The 24,148-nt window shown below is 44.7% G+C and overlaps 1 protein-coding gene across 1 annotated transcript in view; it reads left to right on the top strand.

Moving 5' to 3' along the window:
• The window catches only part of LOC148506352 (tripartite motif-containing protein 14-like), a 33,487-nt gene extending 9,838 nt beyond the window's left edge, over nt 1–23,649 (top strand). Inside the window, exon 2 of the mRNA XM_088446892.1 lies at nt 20,261–23,649. Within this exon, the coding sequence (XP_088303018.1) occupies nt 20,339–21,826 (1,488 nt within the window). The 5' untranslated portion in view covers nt 20,261–20,338 and the 3' untranslated portion in view covers nt 21,827–23,649. The remainder of the gene's footprint in view (nt 1–20,260) is intronic.
• The last annotated feature ends 499 nt before the right edge of the window (nt 23,650–24,148 follow it).

Here is a 24,148-nt window from a genome sequence, read left to right as displayed (position 1 = left end):
TAAAACAATACCTGGAGGTGGCGTTATCCAGGGTCTCCCCCCCTTACCGGGCTCCCACTCTGCTCTAACGGGGAGAGCAGAGGCGGGAGCCGGTACCAGTAATCAGCTATGTGGTCTAAGCAGACCGCAAGCTGATTGCTATAAAAAAAAAGAAAAAATGAAAAATTATTATTTTTTTTTACTTACCTGAATCCAGGGACCGGTGATCGGGCCTCCGGTGATGGCTCCTCTCCGGTCAGCTGGTCTCCCATAGTACACTGGGGCCCGGTGATCGGGTCCCAGTGCAGTATGGGAGATCACCTGATCGGGAAGCCCGGAGAAGATCACCGGAGGCAAGGAGGATGCAGGTAAATGTAATGAAGGGAGGGGGGTAGCTTCGGTGGGGGGTAGCAGCGACGGTGGGTCGGCGCATGCGCGGGCTCTTAGTCGCTGTATTTTTTCCGAAAATACCGCGACTAGAGTGCGGATGGGATCCGCAGGGACAGAGCTTTATCGCAAGCTCTGTCCCTGCAAGGGATTTATAGTAAATCCCTGTGATATTGCCTGAATTCGCAATGCGAATTCACTCGGTAATATCACACTACAATCCGCATTCAATATGCGGATTGTAGTAAATAGAGCCCTTAGAGAGGATTCCATGGAGTGAGTTTATAAAAATAAGTTTTTGATACATTGTCTTTTTTTGTATTTGGAAAAAATAAAATTTTCTCAGTAATGGGTTTGTAATTACCTGGTCTTCAATGTTGTTCAACTGCTATCAAGCGTGCTTTCTGAAGAGTTACATTTTAACCACTTAATACATAACCACATCAAGCTGCTACCCTAAGACTGAATGTTAAGAAATAGTATGCCTGATTAAGACACCGGCTTACATCTGAGCCAATTGGTCAGCTGGTTGAAATGAAGATTGATCAGTGGACATATATTGCACTAAGTTTAAGTAAACAGGCAGTATGGCACTATAAACTATGCTTCAGTGATCCCCATCCAAACACAGGTCATGACTATGGCTAGCAAGTCATAAAAGATTCACAGACATTTAAACAATACTAATTACAAACATGTACAGCATTAAACACATACTTTAAATACACAGCTAATTTTGCATTAATGCAACTATAGATTAGGAGTTGTGGTTTGCAGGATGTCAAATAATACATTGCCTAGACAGCTGATGGTGCATGGGGGTTAATGCAAACTCTGGCAGTTGTACTCAGCAACGACCATCACATACCTGGGATGAGAAGAGACAGATAAGTCCATATTCAGTGAGATTCATGTAGAATAAATGTTATTTAACTGTTCAGGAAGCACACTTGATTTTAACCACTTAATGCATAACCACATCAAGCTACTACCCTCAGCAAGCTGCCCTAAGACTGTGATTTAGTTGTGATTTTTGCAACTGCGCATGCGTGTAAATTTGTGAAAACCCTACGGTGCCTGCTCTACACCAATTGCGTGATGCTGTGATCGACTTAGACAATATTATAAAGGTGGCAGAGAAGTGACGGGCGTTCCTGGGCAGTGACTGGGACGTGTCTAGTAGTGCCTGCAGAAATGGTCCATTTAGTGGGCGTATTATGCGGGTGTTACTGAGGTGTCAATGCAATAGGCTGCATTCAGATGCAATGCCGCAAGCCTAGAACGTTGTGGTCATACTGGTAAACTGCACCTGCCATCATAGGCTAACCTATAGGGTGGTGGTCCAGGTATGCACTGGACCACCCATTGAGAAGAGAGGTAAATTATGACAGAAGGACCACTGCCTTCTATATTGAACAGTGCTGAGCTGGCCCTTGTGTCTATCATGTTTTAGAATTGCCAACGTTGATGTGGGAGCTGCTGCAACAGCGGGGATAGAGTTGGGGGGATGCCGGAGGCAGAAGGACTGATTAACTGATAAGACTATCAAGCCTGAAGTCGGGGTTGATGACAGCTGAGCTTCTCCTCCTCCTCTGCACTGTCAGGTCTCTCCCTGTCTGAAAGATGTCGCTGGGAGCAAGCAGGGACAGTCTGCAAACTATTTGCCACTATACAAGTGTATGGAAGCATTGTTGATTACACTTGTATAATGGCAAGTAGTTTGTAGACTGTCCCTGCTTGCTCCCAGCATGAGTGCTGAGTCTGACACCTCACAGTCAGAGAGAATGTAGAGAAGGGAGCGAGCAGCACCAGCCAGCACGGAAACTATTTTCTATTATGAACGTATGGTTGTAATAGGCAGTAAAGTATTCAGAGAGGAGGAGGGGGGAGTGTTACCAGTTATTGTACCTGTGCTAACCCCAGGTGGCCATAAGCCAGGGGCAGTGTTCTCCCTATTCTTTTTCTCTCGAATGGCTGTGAAATTTCGGTCACAGGGTTGCCCTATTTAGTGGTGTATTGTTTGACCAAGTTAACTAAACCAGTGGTTCTCAAACTCTGTCCTCAGGACCCCACACAGGTCATGTTTTCCAGGTCACACAGCAGGTGCACAGGTACAGTCATTACTCACTGACACCCAATTTAAAAGAGCCAAATGTGGAGCTAGTATCTCGCTTGTGATTCTGTGAGGAGACCTGGAAAACATGCACTGTTTGGGGTCATGAGGACCAAGTTTGAGAACCTGTGAACTAAACTAAATCTCTTTCATTGCTTCTGGAGAAGGAATGGTGTCAATAATTATTTTACATCGCTTAAGGCTGGTACACACTAGACCAGTGGTCACCAACCTTAATTGGGGTGTGAGCTACTCGAGACTAATTAAATCTCCTGAAGAGCTAAAATTATAGAAAAAAAAATTCTGCCTAATAACAGAACAATTGAAGGTCATTTAATGAAAATTGAAAAAAAATGTTTCATAGAAAACAATAATGAATTTAATTAATACAGTGACATCATTGCAATTTGTAAATAAACTTTAAGAACAGGCACATTTCACTGTTCATTACGGGCTCCAAGGAGGTAAGTGCAGTAGAGGTGCAAAAGATATAGGCAGGGATGCAGTCATTTTTCGAGAGGGCTGGGCAGGAGTTGTCCAGTTGTAGACACCATCGGTGGAACCACGTCAGGTAACTGCAGCAGCTATGGCAATCACTTGACTCTCTTCCCTGTGGCTTCACCTATGTGTTGATGCCACAAGGGAGCATGCATCAGAGGTTACTTCCACCTAGTGGGCTCCTACTGACTTGGCAGTACTGCAGCTCGGAGAGTTCCCAAAATTTAAGATTGCTACGGGCTGGAGACCACTGTACTAGATGATGTCTATTGTATATCGACCTAGGTAGTGATGCGACCCGACTGGGACATTCGGCAGCATGGCCCTCGATTACTATGTCGCTCATTGACGCACGGGAGCGCGCATAGTCAGCGACATAGCGGGTACTAGGCCTTGTGCCCCTTATGTCGGGCCGGGTTGGATGACCTATTGTCTAGTGTGTACCCACCATTTATTCGCATTGTCTTTACTGCCTAGTCTGTGCGGAGTATGGTTTCCCTTTTCCCAATACTATGTCTTGCTTACCTAACAGAACATTTAATTTTACTTGGTAACTCCCTTCATTTTGCATATATAGCATTACAATACTATGAATAATAAAATAATTGTGAAGTCCGCTCAGCTTCTTGGAGTTCCAGAGTCCAAAAGATTTATTTGCATAAAGAAATACAAAGAGTACCGCCCATATAATGTGCATGCACTGTTGGCACCAACATAATGCTTCAATTCTGAGCACACAGACTTGCAGGGTCAGTGTGGTACAATTTATACACAGCAAACAATACAGTAGTAACCTTAGTAACACATTTTACAGTTTAGATAATCTGGTCACTACACAATAGATTACAGGTCACACAATGCAACTGGTCAGGCTGTCACACTGTCTCCTTGAGTGGTGGTAACCTCTTGCTTGTCATCATTGTCGTATCCATGTGCGCTCATGTCCTCAGGCGCTCGTCACTCAGAGTGGAAAAGTCCAGGTAACAGTTGACAGTTAAAAACAGGTTCTTCTGGAAAGCCTACGCATCTAGCAAACACGCTGTAACTACGAGCAACGCTGAATAAAATAAGTGATCAAAGAATCTGTGAATATATTTTCATACATAGAATTGCAGTGCTATATTTACTAGGGGTGAGCGGGTTCGGATTTCTGAAATCCGAACCCCCCATGAGCCCTCCCGATCCGATGCCGATCCGAGTCAGGCTCGACTTTTCCCGCCTGACTCGGATCTGAAATCGAGGCAAAACGTCATCATCCCACCTTCTGGGTCTTGTGGGTTTTGGATCCTATATAAGGTACCCGTGTCGGTGCCATTTTCTCTCTCGGCTGTGGACAGTGAAGAGGGAGGGTGGGAGTTAGGGCTGGCTGGGCTGTGTAGTGTAGCGTAGTGTAGTGTAGTGTAGCATTGCGTTGCGCTGCTGTTGTCCATAGGGGCTGTGTCCTCTCCTCCAAAGTCCATAGGGGCTGGCTGGACTGTGTTGTGCAGTCAGTTGTCCATAGGGGCTGTGTCCACTCCAAAGTCCTGTGCAGTGTCCCAGTCCTAAAGGGGTGCTGTAGTGTTGTCCAAGGGGTGCTCTGTCCATCCCCAAGTGCAAAAAAAATAAATATTTTTTCTGTGTTTGTGAATTGTGTGCACTGTGGCTGCACGTGCATCAACAAAGGAGCAGCGCCAAGCGTGCGCCTGTGTCCCATAAGTAAAGAGCCGGCTGGCTCATTTCTTAAAGGGTGGTGTAACCCACAAAGTGCACTAGTCTCCAACAAAAATAAAAAATTATTTTCTGTGTTTGTGTGCGCCTTAGCCGCACGTATATATCAATATAACATAAATGGAGGACCAAACTTTCTCCGATAAAAATAAAATAGGGAAAGATCAAGAACCACTTCCTCCTAGTGCTGAAGCTGCTGCCACTAGTCATGACATAGACGATAACATGCCATCAACGTCGTCTGCCAAGGCCGATGCCCAATGTCATAGTAGAGGGCACATACAATCCCAAATGACAAAGTTTAGGAAAATGACCTTAAAAAAAACATTTAATCATCTGAAGAGAAACGTAAACTTGCCAATATGCCATTTACGACACGGAGTGGCAAGGAACGGCTAAGATCTTTCCCTATGTTCATGACTAGTGGTTCAGCTTCACATGACGACGGAAGCCCTCCTTCCGCTAAAAAAATCAAACGAGTTAAGCTGGCAAAAGCACAGCGAAGAACTGCGTTCTAAGAAGATATCACAAATCCCCAAGGAGAGTCCAAGTGTGGTGGCGGTTGCGATGCCTGAACTTCCCAGCACTGGACGGGAAGAGATGGTTCTTTCCACCATATGCACGCCCCCTGCAAGTGCTGAAAGGAGCACCCACAGTCCACTTGCTGATATGCAAATTGAAGATGTCACTGTTGAAGTACAACTGAGGAGGAAGTTGGCGAGGAGGATTCTGATGGTGATGTGGTTTGTTTAAATCAGGCTCCAGGGGAGACAGTTGTTGTCCGTGGGATGAAAAAGCCCATCACGGTCATGCCTGGGCAGAAGACCAAACATTCCACCTCTTTGGTCTGGCAATATTTCTATCCAAATCCGGACAACAACTGTCTTGCCATATGTACCATATGTAAAGGTGAAATAAGTAGGGGAAGGGACGTTAACCACCTAGGAACATCCTCCCTTATACGGCACCTGCAGCGCATTCATAAAAAGTTACTGTCAAGTTCAGAAACTTTGGCTAAGACCGTAAGCAGTCCAGAGACACCTAAATCCCATTGTCCTGTTGTATCCAAGTGCCTGCAAACCACACCGTCAACTCCCTCCTCGTCAATTTCCTCCTTAGTCAGGATCTTGCCTCCATAGAGCCAGTTTGTGCAGGGACAGATTAATTGCCAGCTTGTTTTGTGGGGGCCCAAACGAACCAATCATTTCAGCCACAGTTGTGTGGCAGACCCTGGCGCTGTAATGATTGGTTTGTTAAAGTGTGCATGTCCTGTTTATACAACATAAGGGTGGGTGGGAGGGCCCAAGGACAATTCCATCTTGCACCTCTTTTTTTTCTTTGCATTATGTACTGTTTGGGGCCTAGTTTTTCAAACTGCCATCCTGTCTGCCACTGCAGTGTCACTCCTAGATGGGCCACGTGTTTGTGCCGCCCACTCGTGTCGCTTAGCATAGTCATCCAGCTACCTCGGTGCAACCTTTTGGACATAAAAACACTATTGTGAGGTGTTCAGAATAGACTGGAAATGAGTGGAAATTAAGGTTATTGAGGTTAATAATAGCATAGGAGCAGAAAAACCCACAAATTCTGTGATTTTAGCTGTTTTTATGCTTTTTTTTTCAAAAAAATCCAGATCCAAAACACAAAACCCAAAATCCAGAACCCAAAACACGGAAGGGTGGTTTTGGCAAAAGCAATCCAGATCCAAAACACGAAGAAAGATCCAGATCCAAAACCAAAACACGAAAAGTGGCCGGTGCACACCCCTAATATTTACCCACTGTTATATTAATTGTGCAACGTTCGTATAGATATAAACACTAATATATAACAATGCGTGATATTGAAAAGCAATATTTAAGTATATAAAATTATTTATAAATACAGAAAGTTGTTTATTGTTGTTTGGTATATGACTTTGACAATGCAGGGACAATACAGTATGCTCTCCATTGCAATATGAGTAGGAATCCTGTGTTTTTTAAACAGAAAACTGGGGCATTCACAACATCTTTTAATCAGTCTATAAAACCCCCCACACTTTTTACTCCATGCAAAACCTATTATAGGAATGTGGTCGTATTAATTTAGGTGAATCAGCAGTTGGTTAAATGGAAATTGGACAAACCTAGTAAATTATAGGAGGATTTCATTGTTTCCCCAGGGTGCCAAATGCAAAATCCCCAGGCTTTCCTCTAGCCTGCATAGCACCCACCTAAACATGGCTCTAGCCGGCACCACCTCTTCCCTCAGCATGAGCTGTTGCCTGCTTGCTTGTACATTACCTTCCTATCACCCCATCTCTAACGTCCTCGAGAACTGGTTGTGTCTTCCACAAACAAATCCAATCTGCTCGGTGCTGTGAGCAAGCCTGCTGGCTAGCAGGAGCGTATCTTCCTATTGGCCAGAATGGCACTCAGCACGGCCACCCGGCCATGGGGGGCGCTGGTGGTGCGACCCGCGGCTGGTACTGCCACCCGCGGCCAGTACTGCCTGACAAGTCTATGCTGCTGATCTGTTAGCACGATGACGTGGAAGGGGGGCGATCGCTGCCCGCACAGCCAGCTGTGTAAAAACAGCAGTGCCTGGATTAGGTAGGACCGGACTAGTCAAAACTGCAGAGCGGCTTCATTTCCAATCCTGCTCCTCACTTCTAACAAGCTCCGCCCTATGATATGTGCACTGCCACTATGCAGCTCCAGCTCTGCCAGCCTGTCCACCCCACAGCAGTTTGAGCTGCTTCACTGTTGCAGCGGCCACCTCCAACCCCCCTCTCCAACCTCTGCAGTGTATGCTGCCTTTACTGTCCCAGACCCCCCTCCCCCCACACACCTCCAGTGTGGGCTGCTCCGTCAACCCCACAGCTGCTTCACTGTAATAGAAGGAGGGGGGCACCAGTCCCTTATACTGCCAGGGGTGCACGGACTCCTAGATACACCCCTGCTGGCTAGTGGTTTGTTCCAAAGCTTTCTGCTCATTACAACGTGTCATGTGACTGTGGTTGTCATAGTAGTTGTTATATCCGCTCATCCGCTACAGATGGTACCACATCACCATCTCCCCCTAGAACACTATGTACATCACCATCTCCCCCCTAGGACACTATGTACATCACCATCTCCCCCCTAGGACACTATGTACATCACCATCTCCCCCCTAGGACACTATGTACATCACCATCTCCCCCTAGGACACTATGTTCATCACCATCTCCCCCCTAGGACACTATGTACATCACCATCTCCCCCCTAGGACACTATGTACATCACCATCTCCCCCCTAGGACACTATGTACATCACCATCTCCCCCCTAGGACACTATGTACCTCACCATCTCCCCCCTAGGACACTATGTACCTCACCATCTCCCCCCTAGGACACTATGTACATCACCATCTCCCCCCTAGGACACTATGTACCTCACCATCTCCCCCCTAGGACACTATGTACCTCACCATCTCCCCCCTAGACACTATGTACCTCACCATCTCCCCCCTAGGACTCTGAGAAATCAGGTATTTTTCAGGAAACTTAACATGATGACAATAATAGACAAATATAATATAATATATATATATATAATTATTGTGACAGTCTGGTTAGGGGTCCCTCTCCTGGGGTAGATGGACTCCTTCCTTACACACACAGCAGCCGGGAAACAGCACACCAGTCTGGATTAGAGTATAAGCTGGTCGGCGCCAGTCTTTATTGTGCAAAACAGTAGTAAAATAAAGAAACCACAAACATAAATCCTGGCCCTGTCTGGGCTCTAACTACACAACTTAGTTTCCCTTTCTACAAAGCCTGGTAGGGCCTAACACCCTGACCAGCAACAAAAGCACAGCACTTACAGGATTTCAAGTGTCTCTGAGCAAACTCCCTGCCTGCTCTCCCAGGTGAGACACTCAGCCTCACACAAACCAAGCATATCAAAGCCATCTCCAGCTACAAGCCCTAATGAGCCTGTTACCAGGCTGAAAGGCCCAAAAGCTGGAGTGGCCGTGGGTGGAGCCCTCCCTCTCCTCTCACCCACAACTCCTAGGTCCCAAACCGGCTTTTCAAAAAGCAGAGACTCAAGTCTGCTAGATTGCAGACTTTCTCCTGGGGGCTTAGAACACATAGGACAAAAACCTAGGGCAAACGTATCTATTACTGACCACTTCACCAGTAATCCTATCGCATATTCCTCCCTTTGTTTCTACCTGTGGGACGGAACAACTGAAGCCCCCAAACAATGAATGCGTGACAACGTGTCTGCATTAGCCAGCTGGCTTCCTGGCCTGTGTTCGACTGAAAACTTAAAAGTTTGTAACGCCAAGAACCATCTCGTTATTCTCACATTACTGTCCTTGTTTTCAGATATCCACTTCAGAGGGGCATGGTCAGTGATCAATCTGAACTTTCTTCCCACCAAGTAGTACCTGAGAGCCTCTAACGCCAACTTTATGGCCAACACCTCCTTCTCCACTGTGGCATAGTTTCTCTCATGTACATTCAACTTTCTGCTCAGATAGAAAATAGGGTGTTCCTCACCCTCCTGGTTCTGGGACAGGACTGTTCCTATACCTACTTCTGATGCATCGGTTTGTACTATAAATTACCTGTCAAAATTAGGAGTCATCAGGACTGGTTGGGAACACAATGCTACTTTCAACTCCTGAAATGCTTTTTCTGCCTCAGGACTCCATTCCAGCATGACTTTTTGTTTGACTTTGGTCAGGTCAGTCAGTGGGACTGCCATGGTGGCAAAGTTGGGTATAAACCTCCTGTAGTACCCCGTAATTCCCAAGAAGGCTCTCACCTGCTTCTTATTCAGAGGCCGTGGACAGTTTTGTATGGCCTCAATCTTATTGAGCTGAGGCTTTATCAGGCCTCTGCCAATGGTGTATCCCAGATATTTTACTTACTCCATCCCTAGACAACACTTTTTTGGGTTGGCTGTCAAACCTGTCTTATAGATGGAGTCCAACACCGCTTGTACTCTGGGTAAGTGAGACTGCCAATCAGGACTATGAATGACCACGTCATCCAGATAAGCAGCCGCATACCGTCTATGTGGCCTTAGAATCCAATCCATCATTCTTTGGAAGGTAGCAGGTGCCCCATGTAGCCCGAAGGGCAACATCTTGTACTGAAACAAGCCCTCTGGTGCTGAAAAAGCTGTCTTTTCTTTGGCGCTCTCTGTTAACGGCACTTGCCAATGTCCTTTGGTTAGGTCAAGAGTGGTTAAATACCTTGAGAGACTAGGGACGGCAATCAATTCAACCACTCTTGGCATCGGGTAGGCATCAAATTTTTTAACTGTTCAACTTTCGGAAGTCATTGCAGAAACGCACACTCCCATCAGGCTTTGGAATCAACACAATGGGACTTGACCATTCACTATGTGATTCTTCAATAACCCCCAACTCTAGCATATTTTTAATTTCTTACGACACAGATTCCCTTTGTGCTTCTGGTAACCTATAGGGCTTTAGATTAACTTTAACCCCTGGGTCAGTGATTATGTCATGCTTAATGACCGAGGTTTTCCCCGATACGTCAAAAAACAGCACCCTATTTCTGATCAGAAACTCCTTGACCTCTTGTTGTTGAATTGCCGACAGGGTTTTTGCCACTATCACTTCAGGAACTAAGGGTCCTGGGTTTACTGGTGTGGCTCGGACGACCAACAGTACCGCTCTATCTTTCCAGGGCTTTAAAAGATTTATATGGTATATCTGTTCCGGCTTTCTTTTCCCTGGCTGGTAAACTTTGAAATCTTAGAAAAAGTGGTACAGGTCAATTACAAAGGGCCCTTGCCATTTAGCCAAAAGTTTACTTTCCACAGTGGGAACCAACACTAACACTCTGGGCCTGGTTCAGACCCTCGAGCGCTATGCGCTCACAAGCGGGTCGATGGTGGCCCAGTGCGCATGCACACGACAGAGCTGGCTCAGTTGTGCGCATGCGCAAGACTCGGATAGCAACGGGCAAACAGTCGCTCCGGGTCTCGTACCTTTGGTGGGTGGGCCGGGGGAGTGGCTGCCCAAACGGAAGCGTTCCCATGTGAAAACCCGGTGGAGGACTTGGGAACCTCTCATGGCCAACAGTAAATAAGGCAATAAGTAATCCCAATCCCTACCATCCTTATCGACCACTTTTCCAAGCATGTGTTTTAACGTCTTGTTAAACCTCTCGACCAGCCCATCGGTTTGGGGGTGATAGACCAAAGTTCTTAACTGTTCAATTTTGAACAGGCGGCATAACTCTTTCATGACTTTTGACATAAACGGGGTACCTTGGTCAGTCAGTATCTCCTTAGGTATACCCAGCCTGCTAAAGACATGAACTAGCTCTCTGGCAATGGTCTTTGTTGACGTATTGCGCAACGGGATCACTTCCGGGTACCTGGTAGCGTAATCCATTATTACCAGAATATACTGGAGGCCCCTGGCAGACTTCATTAAGGGTCCAACCAAATCCATAGCTATTTTTTCAAACAGCACCTCTATAATAGGCAGTGGAACTAGCGGACTTTTAAAATGTGGTCTGGGAGCATGATACTGACACTCAGGGCAGGATGCGCAAAAGTCAGATACCTCTTTATGGAGCATAATTCGCTCAGTGGATTTTTTCTACCCCTAGATGGCCTGCCGTTATATGACCATGGGCCAGATCCAACACTGTTCTTCTGTAAACTTTGAGAACTATTAGTTGTTCCACAATATCTTCGCCCTTCTTAGTCACCTGATATAACAAATCCTGACATACTGCCGTGTGGGGGGGGACTACTACTGGGGGGCATTGCTGGGGGGGGACAACTACTGGGGGCGCTGCTGGGGGGATGACTACTACTGGGGGCATTGCTGGGGATGACTACTGCTGGGAGGACTACTGGGGGTATTGCAGGTGGGGATGATGACTACTGGGGGCACTGCTGGGGGGGATGACTACTACTGGGGGGACTGCTGGGGGAACAACCACTGGGTGCACTGCTGGGGGGACAACTACTACTGGGGGTACTGCAGGTGGGGATGATGACTACTGGGGGCACTGCTGGGGGGACAATTACTGGGTGCACTGCTGGGGGGGACAACTAGGCATTACAGTGTGTGGCATAATGTGTAATGGGCATTACAGTGTGTGGTATAATGTGTAAGGGGAATTACTACAAGGAGGAAAAATACTGCAAACTGTCTGGGGGGGGAGGAGGCACATTTTTAACTTTTGCACTGGGAGCCAAATTGCGTATAAATGGCCATGTAATTATTTTATATATGTATTACCATTTGTGTTATGTGAACTGTGGGTACTATGGTTTGACGTAATGGGCAGCACAGACGGTATAATGGTCAGCATTACTGCCTCACAGCACTGAGGTCGTGGGTTCGATTCCCACCATGGTGCTAACTGTGTTGAGTTTGTATAGTCTCCCTGTGCTTGCGTGGGTTTCCTCCAGGTATTCCAGTTTCCTCTAATTGATTTCCATCAAAAAAAATAAAAAATTAATCCTAGGGGGGGAGGTGTGTGGTGTGTGTGTGTTATGGAATATAGATTGTAAGCTCCACTGGGACAGGGACTGCCGTGAAGGACCAAATATTCTCTGTACAGCAAAACAGAACCAAGACATTCTATCATCAATCTCTACTACAGAAGGACAGCTTTGAAACGACAAATGTGACTTCACAAATGCTCCTCCACAAACACCTGCTGACTGGATAACCTGCACACTCAATACTGAACTCATAGGGCCATATTCAATTAGAAGCAAAAAGTTGGAATCGGCGAAAATTTATCGCTAATGATGTAATTTTTGCCTATTTTCATTATCCTTATATTCAAATACATTGACTTTTTGCCGGTGTTGAAAAGTCAATGTAAAAAAATGCAGAATTGGGGTTTAGGGGTGCAGACTTAAAAAAAAAAAATTAGCCTGCACCCTTGAGAATGACCCCGTAAAATGATCTGTATCAAAAAAAGTTTTTTTAAAAAAATTGGGACACTCCAAAAAAAATAAAAAAAATTTTGGTGAAAAAAATAAAATAAAATGTAAAACCACTTCTATAGATTGCAGAGGAGGTCGGAAGTATGCGGGTGATAGCAGCAGGTGCATATTTGTAGAATATGAAAACATAATTTTAGGGACTTAAATATATGCTTGCACCCATTTTCATGTACCCCAAATCTGATGGGCATAGTTAAAGCCATATTTATGCACCTTCGGCGGCTATTAGAAACCCCGACTTCCTACAGGAGATAAAAATGAAGGGTACCCATAATGATTCCCCCATTTCTACACATCTTTAGGGGGTTGTCTGGAATATTTCCCGAAAATTCCTGTTGTGTTGTACCTGTAAAAAAAACTGGTCAAAAAAAAAGACATAAGGCCCCGCCCCTCCCAAAAGCCTAACCAGCCCCAGGCTTGCCAGCCAGTACTGGTTTCTAAAAATATGGGGAACAAAATTTGTAGGGTTCCACCATAATTTAGAAACCAACACCAGGCTGCAGGGACCAGACCTGGTTTTAAATATAGGGGGGAAAAAAAGACATGGGGTTCCCCCTATATTTAAGACCAGCACCAGACCCAACCGACCGGGGTGTAATGCCACAGCACAGAGACCCAATCACCAGGGCTCCAGGTCTAAAGCATTAGTACCCCAAGTAGGGCAGCACAAGCCAGTGATCTCGGGGGAGTCGGGGACCCCCCAAAGAAGGGTCCCCCCCCTCCTGAGCACCACACGCTGAAGCCTGGGGCTCTTCCCCATACCCCTGGAGCAGTGGGTATGGGGTAATGGGGAGCCAAATAATGTAAAACTATTGTATTTTACAGTGGAACTACAAGTACCAGCATGCCTGCCATTTTGCACTTGTAGAACTACAAGTGCTAGCAGACATGCGGCACCTGTAACTTCACTGTAAAATAAATGGTTAAAGAAAGACAAAACACAGACACCGTGACTAGTATAACTTTATTGCATACCCCTTCCCACTCACACATACTTACCTATACCAGCTAGTCTGTCCTCTTCTCCAGTAGAAAATCCATAATGAATGGCCCTGCAAAACAAAATTCATACTCTCCTATATCCTGGCGCTGGTCTCCGTAGCATCCCCGGGACATGCCAAAACAAACAAATGTCTGACGACCACATGGACCCAGGATCTGTATGTGTGTTGCTACACATACAGATCCCTCCCAAATGCCAGCTGATGGGACTGCACAGGGCTTGCACGTCCCGTCAGCCAATCAGCGGCCGCGCCCGCTGATTGGCTCCGGCTACTGACAGTTCCCACGTGAAACAGAAGGTGACGGGGAGAGTGTGATGGGAGATAGTGGTGATGTCAGGGAGAGGGTGTCAGGGAGAGGTAGTGGGTGATGCCAGGGATAGAGTGACAGGCAGTGGGTGACAGGGAGAGGATAATGTGGAGAGGCAGTGGGTGATATATAGGGGGCACTGGGCTGATGGAAAGAGGGCAGTGAGATGGAGGTGGGAGGGGGGAATGCTAGGCGGGAGAAGGGGTTGAATGATGGATGGACACAGTGACTGGCTGGGGGGTTCTTGCTGAGGGACAGTTAGATGGAGGCAGTGGACTGATTGGGGAAGCATGGAGGTAGACTCTAGGATGGGGAGTCAGTGAAATGGTGGGGGCAGGGAGCACTGGGCAGGGTAAGAAGGGGGCAGTGAGAAATGGATGGGAGGGGGATATCTGTGACTAGACTGTTTGCATAGTACATGTGCTGGGGCTTTGGAATTGCAGAGAGAGAATAGAGCAATAATCTGTAACACAAAGGATGTTCTCTATGGAATTGCTTTTCCACATCTTTCGTTTTGCAGCTCATTGGACTCTATTTCTGCAATTCCAAAATCCTGGCACATGTACTATGTGCAATTCTAGTATATTTGGCACAGCGTGTGACTACAAAATAAAAATACACCTGACCTCACCTATATGGTGGTTTCTATGCGATGGTGAACCTCTGAAGAATATGATCCTCCCTGGGCAGACGGTGTCTTCACTCAGTATTCACTATTTATGTAGGAAATCGCATTGTTCGGTAGATGCCTGTTTGTGTAGGAATATAACTAATGTTATTATCATACAACAGAGGTTCAACCAGACTCACCACCTGTGTCCCTTCTGGCCTCCTGCCCATGTGTCACTCCAGCCTCCTGTGTCTCTCCTTCCCCCTGCTCTCTGTCACCTAGAGCTCCGTTTCACCTCCAGCTCGCTGTGTCATTCAAGCCTACTACTCCATGTTATTCTAGCCCCCTGATCCCTGTGTCACCTCCTGCCCCATTTCACTTGAGCTTCCAGCCTCCTTCCCCTTTATCTTTTTAACCTCCTTCTGCCCCCTTGTCTCTGCAGCCTCCTGCCCTTCTGTTTGTACAGACGCTGTACCCCTCTCTTACCATTTGTAAGGTCCTCTCCCATGTGGCCAGCGGCTCCTCTTTACGGTGGCAGGGAGTGTGACATGATGTCACGAGGTCAGCATCGCACTCTCAGCAGTCCTGCTGCCTGCAGGTAGGAGGGACTGTCATGCCGCTGAGCACCATGGTTTTGCTCAGTGGTGCAGTTCCTGCATAATGGTGGCAACCGGTACACCGTACCCAGCCACCAAGTTCTTAATTGTACTTCGTACCGGACAGTACTGTCATGCTGCAATTTGCTCAGACAGGGGTGGCACATGCCTTGGTGCCCCCCCCTGAATCCGCCACTCACCATTAATGAATATCTCTGCAGTAGAGATTGGCAGTTGGTGGGCCAATCGCTAAAGGGGGAGGTGCATATCTGGGCAGGACTAAGAACCAAGGGGAGAAAAACATCACCACCTGCTCTGCCACCAATATGGGTTCTGGGAGGGTGTCCCTAGTGAATTCCATGGGGTACACTAGACTCTGCCTGTCTATTCTGCCAGTGAAACCATGGTTGGAAACAAGCCGTTCTGTCCCATTCAATGCTATGTGCACATGTCACTAATGATGGCATTGAAGAGTGTATTTAGGGTAGGGGGGCTGACTGTGGCTCAGCACTGGTGAAGTCCTGGACAATCCCAAGGTGGGATGTGACAACACCCCCATGATGTATGAACATTCCCCCTCATGTGCACATTGTCCCAAATTCTCCAGTTTAAAAAGCTGGGATGTACAGTATGCAGCATGTTCCTTTTACTTATAACATAATTATAATACAATTTAGACCATTTAGAATACATTAGGCCCTATATGATCCATAGCAGGCAATAAGAAAATCCATATCAGACCAGTGCACAATAGAGAAAGCATCCTAGTGATCGCTCCCTTGGATCATGGTACACTGGTTTTGTTTTTACCCAATAAACTGCCCACCCCCAAAGGGTGCTCCCCCCCATAATATATGTGCGCCACCTGCTCTAAAGGAAATGACCCCATTTAGGGCTATGTTGAATACGGCCCGTTTGTATTCTGGACACATTCTTGAATATCACCCAGCTGCCTCCCACTTACCATGGATGTCGCTGCTGTTTATAAAAATAAATGTTGATATAAAAACTTATTCCTATTGTCGTTATCGTGGTTTAATGAGATGGAGGGGAAATTCAATTATTTCTGAGTTCGCAAAAGGTGATTTTCTCAAGCTGCATACACACACAACGATTTTTTTAACGATTATCGTTAAACAATATTGTTTTACGATAATCGTTTGAAAAAATCGTTCACTTTCTGAGTCAAACGATGAACGATTATCGTTCATGCGCGTTCATGTTTGTAGTTTAGTCAGACTTGTCAACTCAACGATTTTCAGTAAGGGAATATGCAAAAATCGTTTGTAGTTCAAAAAAATCATTCATTACACTTTAAAAAATCTGACAGAAAATCGTTCATAAAATCGTTGGTAACAAAATTGTTGTGTGTGTATGCAGCTTCACACTTCACATTATAATTCGTACACTTCACCTTATAATTCGTACACTTCACCTTATAATTCGCACACTTCATCTTATAATTCACACACTTCATCTTATAATTCGTACACTTCACCTTATAATTCACACACTTCACCTTATAATTCACACACTTCACCTTATAATTCACACACTTCACCTTATAATTCATACACTTCACTTTATAATTCATACACTTCACCTTATAATTCATACACTTCACCTTATAATTCACACACTTCACCTTATAATTCACACACTTCACCTTATAATTCATACACTTCACCTTATAATTCGTACACTTCACCTTATAATTCATACACTTCACCTTATAATTCGTACACTTCACCTTATAATTCGTACACTTCACCTTATAATTCGTACACTTCACCTTATAATTCGTACACTTCACCTTATAATTCACACACTTCACCTTATAATTTGTACACTTCACCTTATAATTCACACACTTCACCTTATAATTCGCACACTTCACCTTATAATTCGTACACTTCACCTTATAATTCATACACTTCACCTTATAATTCACACACTTCACCTTATAATTTGTACACTTCACCTTATAATTCGCACACTTCACCTTATAATTCATACACTTCACCTTATAATTTGTACACTTCACCTTATAATTCGCACACTTCACCTTATAATTCGCACACTTCACCTTATAATTCGCACGCTTCACCTTATAATTCGCACACTTCACCTTATAATTCGCACACTTCACCTTATAATTCGCACGCTTCACCTTATAATTCGTACGCTTCACCTTATAATTCGCACGCTTCACCTTATAATTCGCACACTTCACCTTATAATTCGTACACTTCACCTTATAATTTGCACGCTTCGCCTTATAATTTGCACGCTTCGCCTTATAATTCACACGCCTCACCTTTATAGTTCACACGCTTCGCCTTATAATTCGCACTGCTCGCCTCCATGTGTGCACCTGACATATGCACAATCTAATTAGAAATGCCAATTCACACTACTCGCAGTGACTGTGTACATTTTGTCCAAAAGCAAACAGGAAAAATAGTGGGGAGACTTTCCTGGACCTCAAACGTTAAAACTTTGTTATCAGAATTGTATAGAAGACTGTCAGTGGCCAGAAGGAAAGTGCTCTATGTGTTTAAAAGGTGTCAAATGGCTGATTTGTGTTTTTTTTTTATTAAAATAATGTGAAAAGCAGAAGAATTTTGTTTAATTGCAAAGGAATTAAATGGACAATGTACATTTTTTTTAACAAAATGATAAAAAGCAATCATTTTTCATGTTGGGGTGCATTATTTAGCTAAAAAGCTTATTTTGGGGTAATTTTAGGCCATTTTACCCCAAAAATTAGATGTACTGTAATTATTGGCCCAATTAAGCTAATTGAAAAATGACAAATACCTAATTAGTCATTAGCGGATGGGAGGTCCTGAAGCAAGTCCCGACAATTTTAGCTTACAATAAGATTTTCCCCACCTTATCACCTGCTCAGGGGGGTGCACACAAAAACAAGCGAATTTAAAAAGAAATGGGAGTTTGGAATTGAATTGCACATATACTTCGCAATGCGAATTTGCCATGAATTTACAAAACTCGCAACTTTAATTCCCCCTATTGACGCCTTATTCATGCGTCTATCATTTCTTATCAGTATTATTGTATCCCCGTAACAATAACCTATATAGCTAATGCTGGCCATACACCTGCATGATTTCAGGGCGATTGCCCGATTTTTGACGAGTCTCTCGATGAATCATGTAGAAATCGTGTATTTTGTTGTAGGATACGATCCGCAGCTCCTAAAACGTATCGCATGATCAGATGTGCAGCCCATATTATCCATCATATCGTGTGCAGATCGTACCGTGTATTTTGTGCATGCGATGCATCGTGTGTCCATTCCTGCCATTTCAATGACTTTTCCCTTATAAGCGCGTGAGGCACATGATCAATCGTACGACAGATCGTGTGCAATGAAAAACAACAAATCGTGCCGCCAGGACTGCCAGGGAGCTCTGGAGAATTATATGTGAATCTTATCTTTAGCTGGTCGTGCACCTTTTGAAAAAGTCTCGTGGGTTGTAATGAAACTCCTCCCACATCAATTCATCTTATCACGGCAACAACTAAGCAGCATTGACTTTCCCATTGTGCTTTCACCCGGCCGGGGACCATTCATCAGGAGGACCTCTATTGCAGATTCCGAGGATGCTCAGACGGAGGGTCCAGGCATTTCAAGACCACAGTAACATGAGTTGGCACACGGCTAATGCCAGGCGGTGCATGCTTGCCTTATTTTCATTAGAAGCAGACACATTTACCAAGCGGTTTATACCATAAGAGGGACTATAAATATGCATGCTGGCATACTTATATTGGATATTCAAGTCCTTTGTACTGACTGTTGGGAATTTCCCTATTAAACAACAATTCAGTTAAATCCTGCTTGCATAATCCATTTTTTGGCATACACTGCATGTTTTCAGGATTACCCAGGCTACACTCTATGACTTTATGTGCTGACTGCTATATTTCTACAGTGAATCCTTCATTGTGGGGATCACATTGATACTTTTAAACAGAAAGGTTTTTCAATTAGACTTGACTGCTACGTATTGCAACATCTTGGATTGATTTCTTTTTCTTCTTTTTTAGCTTTCAATTTGTTACAATTTTTTTACATTGCAAATGCTAGGGACGCCAGTATAGAGGAGCCTTGACGATTGGCCTGGCGCTTATTCATATATTTGCAAATGTATGTAACTAATACCTCTGAATCGCTATTATCATGTAGGATTTAAGTATTGTTTTTGCTGCAGTGTGCTGGGGGGGCAAATCTCCTTTTTTTTTCTGTGTTCAATTTTTTTACATTAGAAGGCCTTCTAATTTTATTTTACTGTTTATATTTATGTATCATTTATGGCTTTCTTCTACCCTTCCTCCCTTTCATACTATGTTTATTCTATAAGTTTTAGATTATGGATAACACTGTGTATTTTACTGTTTAGTAATGTTAGATATTAAATATGTGTGGCCTCATAATATGGCTCTATAATATATGTTAGATATCATACAATATCTACAAAGATACCCAGCGTGGATCATTATCATGTATTATTATTTGTATGTTTAAACCTGCACCGGAGGTTTTTCGGATCTGCTGCAGGGTCTCTTGGACCTGACAGGTGCTTAGATTGCTCCATTGGGAAGCGCCTTGGATTTGATTTAGCTGGTCGTGCAGGTGTATGGCAGCATAATACTGCCGCTCTCTGCCAGTCATTACTCGGGCTGCCGGTTTCTTCCAGGAAACAATTCTGCTTCTCATTTACAGAGCTAATGTGTAACAGCTTACTGCTATTATTGTCACTGCAATGATGGGAGATTGTATTATTATTTCACACTGTACTATTTTATATTATACGAGTGTTACAGGTGTGACAGGCTTAGTGATAGAGATTTGCACTAGTGATTTATTTCGGCAGATAATGATCTGCTTTTAGATCTTTGCTGGATTGAACATAGGGTTAATAATAATAAGAAGCCAGGAAGTTAGGACACAGTGACAAATACTCCTCCTCCCCCCAACACACACACACACCTGCTCCTCCTTCCCCCTAACACACACTAGTTTCACTTTCTCTCCTTTGTTCCAGAATGGCGTCTGCGTGTCTGAGAGATGAGCTGAGCTGCCCCATCTGCCTGAGCCTTTATACAGACCCTGTATCCCTGAGATGTGGGCACAACTTCTGCCAGCTCTGTATTGTGAGTGTGCTGGATACACAGGAGGGGCTGGGGGCTATTCCTGCCCGGAATGCAGAGCAGAGTATCAGGAACGCCCAGCACTGGAGAAGAACAGGAAGCTGAGTAACATTGTGGAAAGGTTCCTATGTAATCAGCCAGAGCAGGAGGAGACCCGGAGCTTCTGTACTTACTGCGTGGAGGCTCCTGTACTGGCTGTGAAGATGTGTGTGCAGTGTGAGATGTCCCTGTGTGAGGACCACCTGAGTGTACACAACAAGTCAGTGGATCATGTTTTAATTAACCCAACGTCATCACTGAGCAACAGAAAATGCCAAATTCACAAGAAACCTCTTGAGTACCATTGCTGTGAAGACGCTGCCTATATTTGTATCTCCTGCTGTATAATAGGATCACACAAAGGACACCAGGTGGAGTCACTGGATGAGGCCATGAAGACCAAGCAGGAGAAGCTGAGAAACCTCCTGGAGAAACTGACCACACACAGAGCAGAGGCTGAGGAAGAAGTGCAGAGTCTGCAGGATCGCAGGACAGAGGTAAAGGAGAGAGCGGCTGTTGTCAAAGGGAAAGTCACTGACATGTTTATGGACATCAGGAAGAAGTTGGACGTCCTAGAGGGGAGAGTCCTGAGTGAGGTCTCCAGACAGACTGAGAAGATTTGTCTGCAAATCTCTGATCTGATCCAGCAGCTGGAAGCACAGAAGGACGAGCTGTCCAGGAAGATGGGTCACATTGAGGAGCTGTGTAACGTGACTGACCCACTAACTGTCTTACAGGAGCGAGAATCAGACACTTATGAGAAGGAAAATGAAACAGAAAGTGATGACAATGAGGTTTATCCTGTGGGTGATCTGGACGAGGGTCTGATCTCAGTGACCTTGTACTCAGGTTTATCTGATATTCTGACTGCTGCAAAGAGAAGGTCCTGTATACCTGAGGCTGCAGATATGATACTTGATATAAACACGGCAAATCGTTACATCTCTGTATCAGAGGATTTAAAATCTGCATCCTCCTCTAAAATAGACCTAAAATACCCACAGAGTACAATGAGGTTTACAGATTATCGTGTGGTCTTAAGCAGCACAAGTTTTAGCTCAGGACAACATTGCTGGGAATTGGGAGTCAGCACATCAGAGTATTGGCGGGTTGGAGTGGCTTATTATAGTATAGAAAGGACAGGAAAGCAGTCAGCAATTGGATACAATATCAAGTCCTGGTGTTTGCATATGGAAGGTAAAGATTACACAGTGATACATAATTCAGTGCACAATAAACTGCAGCTGGAGTCTCCTGTGCAGGTAGTAAGAATATACCTGGACTATGAGGCCGGGCGTCTGTCCTTCTATCAGCTGTGTGACCCCATCAGACACTTACACACCTTCACCGCCACCTTCACTGAGCCCCTGCATGCTGCCTTTATGGTATGGAAAGATGGCTGGGTCAGGATTAGAAACTAGATACATTCATGAGGTAATAATATAAGATCAGTCACCTATAACTTATTGTGCTGCTATAATGCTTCCTGCTTTGCCTCTTTACCAAGGTGAAGCAGGAAGCAGTACCGTTGAGCTGTATAAACATCTCATCAGCCAGAGAGGGGGAGCGATAACTCCCCCCTCCAGTGCTACCTGCTAGAGACCACAGCGCATCAGCCTAGTACTGATGCCCTGTGTCTCAGTTTTGGCCAGCTACACTGAGCATGCGCAGGATCTCACAAGTACAGTATTCGTGAGATCCCCGCGTGTGGCCTGGAGCCGGCAGCCACCTCAGCGACAGCGCTGTCCCTGCTGTGGGTATAGGGCAGCACCAGGCTGTAGCTGTCAATAACGACAGCAACAGCGGGCCAAACAGGCAATCTGTCTGTTCATACATGGCCCAGGCTATCGGTGCTGCTAACTTGTAAATAGCAGCGCTGATAATGACAGGGGCGCATAGTGCCCCTGTCATTTATGGCCCAGACCCCCCAATCATACATCGGGGAGAAGCGGTATCAGCGCACATAACGTGTGTTGTTACCGCTTCTGGGCTTCATACATCTCCCCCATTGGCTGGTGTCCCCTCCAGTTACTGTTACTAAATACAAGGGTGGGGATGTAATTAGCTATGATGTTCTGATGCTTACACATGTTAAGCCCTGAAACCTATTTAGTTTTTTGCAGTGTGTACTCTGTGTTGATCGCTGTTCATGACCTTAGGAGGTGCAAGCAGTTATGTGTATATGAGCAGACCCTCCAACATGACCTGTTCTATTAGGTACAAAATACTCTGCTCTTGGACTTCCCTCTTAATTTATGATTGCAGACACCTGTCTCATCAATTACCTAGTTCAACACAGGTGACTGCAATCATACATTAGGTGAGAAATCCAGAAGCAGAGTGTTTTGTACCTAATGGAACGGGACATGTCCAGGTGACTCTGCTGTGTTTGATGATTACAGTGCAGCTCACATGATGCGCACAAGCTATTTCATTTACCCCCTTTTTTTTCTTTTCTTTTTAATTGTTTTCTGTGCTTTTCAGTCATGCATTTATATCATTAGATGTTTTTGTTGTTCTGAGGTAAATTACACACCTGCTCTCTGTATTATAGTCTGAGTGGAGAGCACAGAATAGCGGTGTCCTATACAGGGGTAATGGTAATAACACATCTGCCCCATGTCACCTGGCTGAGGGGAATATAGACAATGACATCAGTAACAGTCACAGGAGGGTATACAGAAGCCTATGTAATAATGTATGTGACTGTGGCCTCCATGTGTCTGATATTCCCAGCAACATCTCTATGTTACTCTGTAAGTAATAAACCTTCTATCGTCAGAGGTGGTGCCTTGTGTAACACCATGTAATAAGACACCTTCTTAATAAATTATATGAAATAAAGACTTGGAGACATGAAATTTGGCAGAATAATTAGTTAGCTGTTTATTAAAATTATCTAGTGAATATTAAATTAATCTAACTGATCGAAAGTATGGTGGCACAGAAAGGATGGCAACATTCAGCTTACTCCAGCCATGCAGCGCACAGACATGCAGCGCACAGACATGCAGCGCACAGACATGCAGCACACAGACATGCAGCACACAGACATGTATACCAAGCGGAAACCGCCTAAGGTGCAGAACAACCGGTGACTAAACAACTGCCAACAAAAAGGTATCCACTCACCCCTCTAACATGACTACCCACCCGGAAGGGTGATGATGCTGCATAACGGTGGGTTTCGTTCTAATCGAAATGAAATAGTTACACACATGTGACCAATATGAGTGATGTACAAATGAACACACTTTATTTGTTTATTTATTATTTATTTATTTATTTACAAGTAACAAACAATAAACAAACAAAATACAAAGTATACTGTATACTCAACTTTTGTCTATGTATTCAGATAACACCGGTAAATCATCATCTCCAACATAAGATGTACTTCATCTTCTTCTCTCTGGGGAGCCCATCATTTTACAACGCCCAGATAATTAAATTTACATTGCAGGCATCCTTACTGCAGTCTTAGATCCTAGCATGAGCTAAGAGCCTTTGTGTAAATCTGGTTTATATACCCTAGTAATGGGTGTTGGCTGTCCAGATATTAACCCCATACTAGTTACAAACTAGGTATCCACTGATTGGTCCAGCGTAGCATTGACCAAGCTTATCTCTATTGCACATGCTCCGTAAGCATATAGATATTCAGACAAAGAGATATAGCAATGATGCATCCTAATGTATGGAGATGAACCTCTTTCAAAACCTCTTTTGTGTGTAGAGTCTGG

This window comes from Taudactylus pleione, unplaced genomic scaffold (assembly GCF_031769625.1).
Source record: "Taudactylus pleione unplaced genomic scaffold, aTauple2 ptg000407l, whole genome shotgun sequence".
NCBI lineage: Eukaryota > Metazoa > Chordata > Amphibia > Anura > Myobatrachidae > Taudactylus > Taudactylus pleione.
This window is presented reverse-complemented; position numbering and strand designations above follow the sequence as displayed.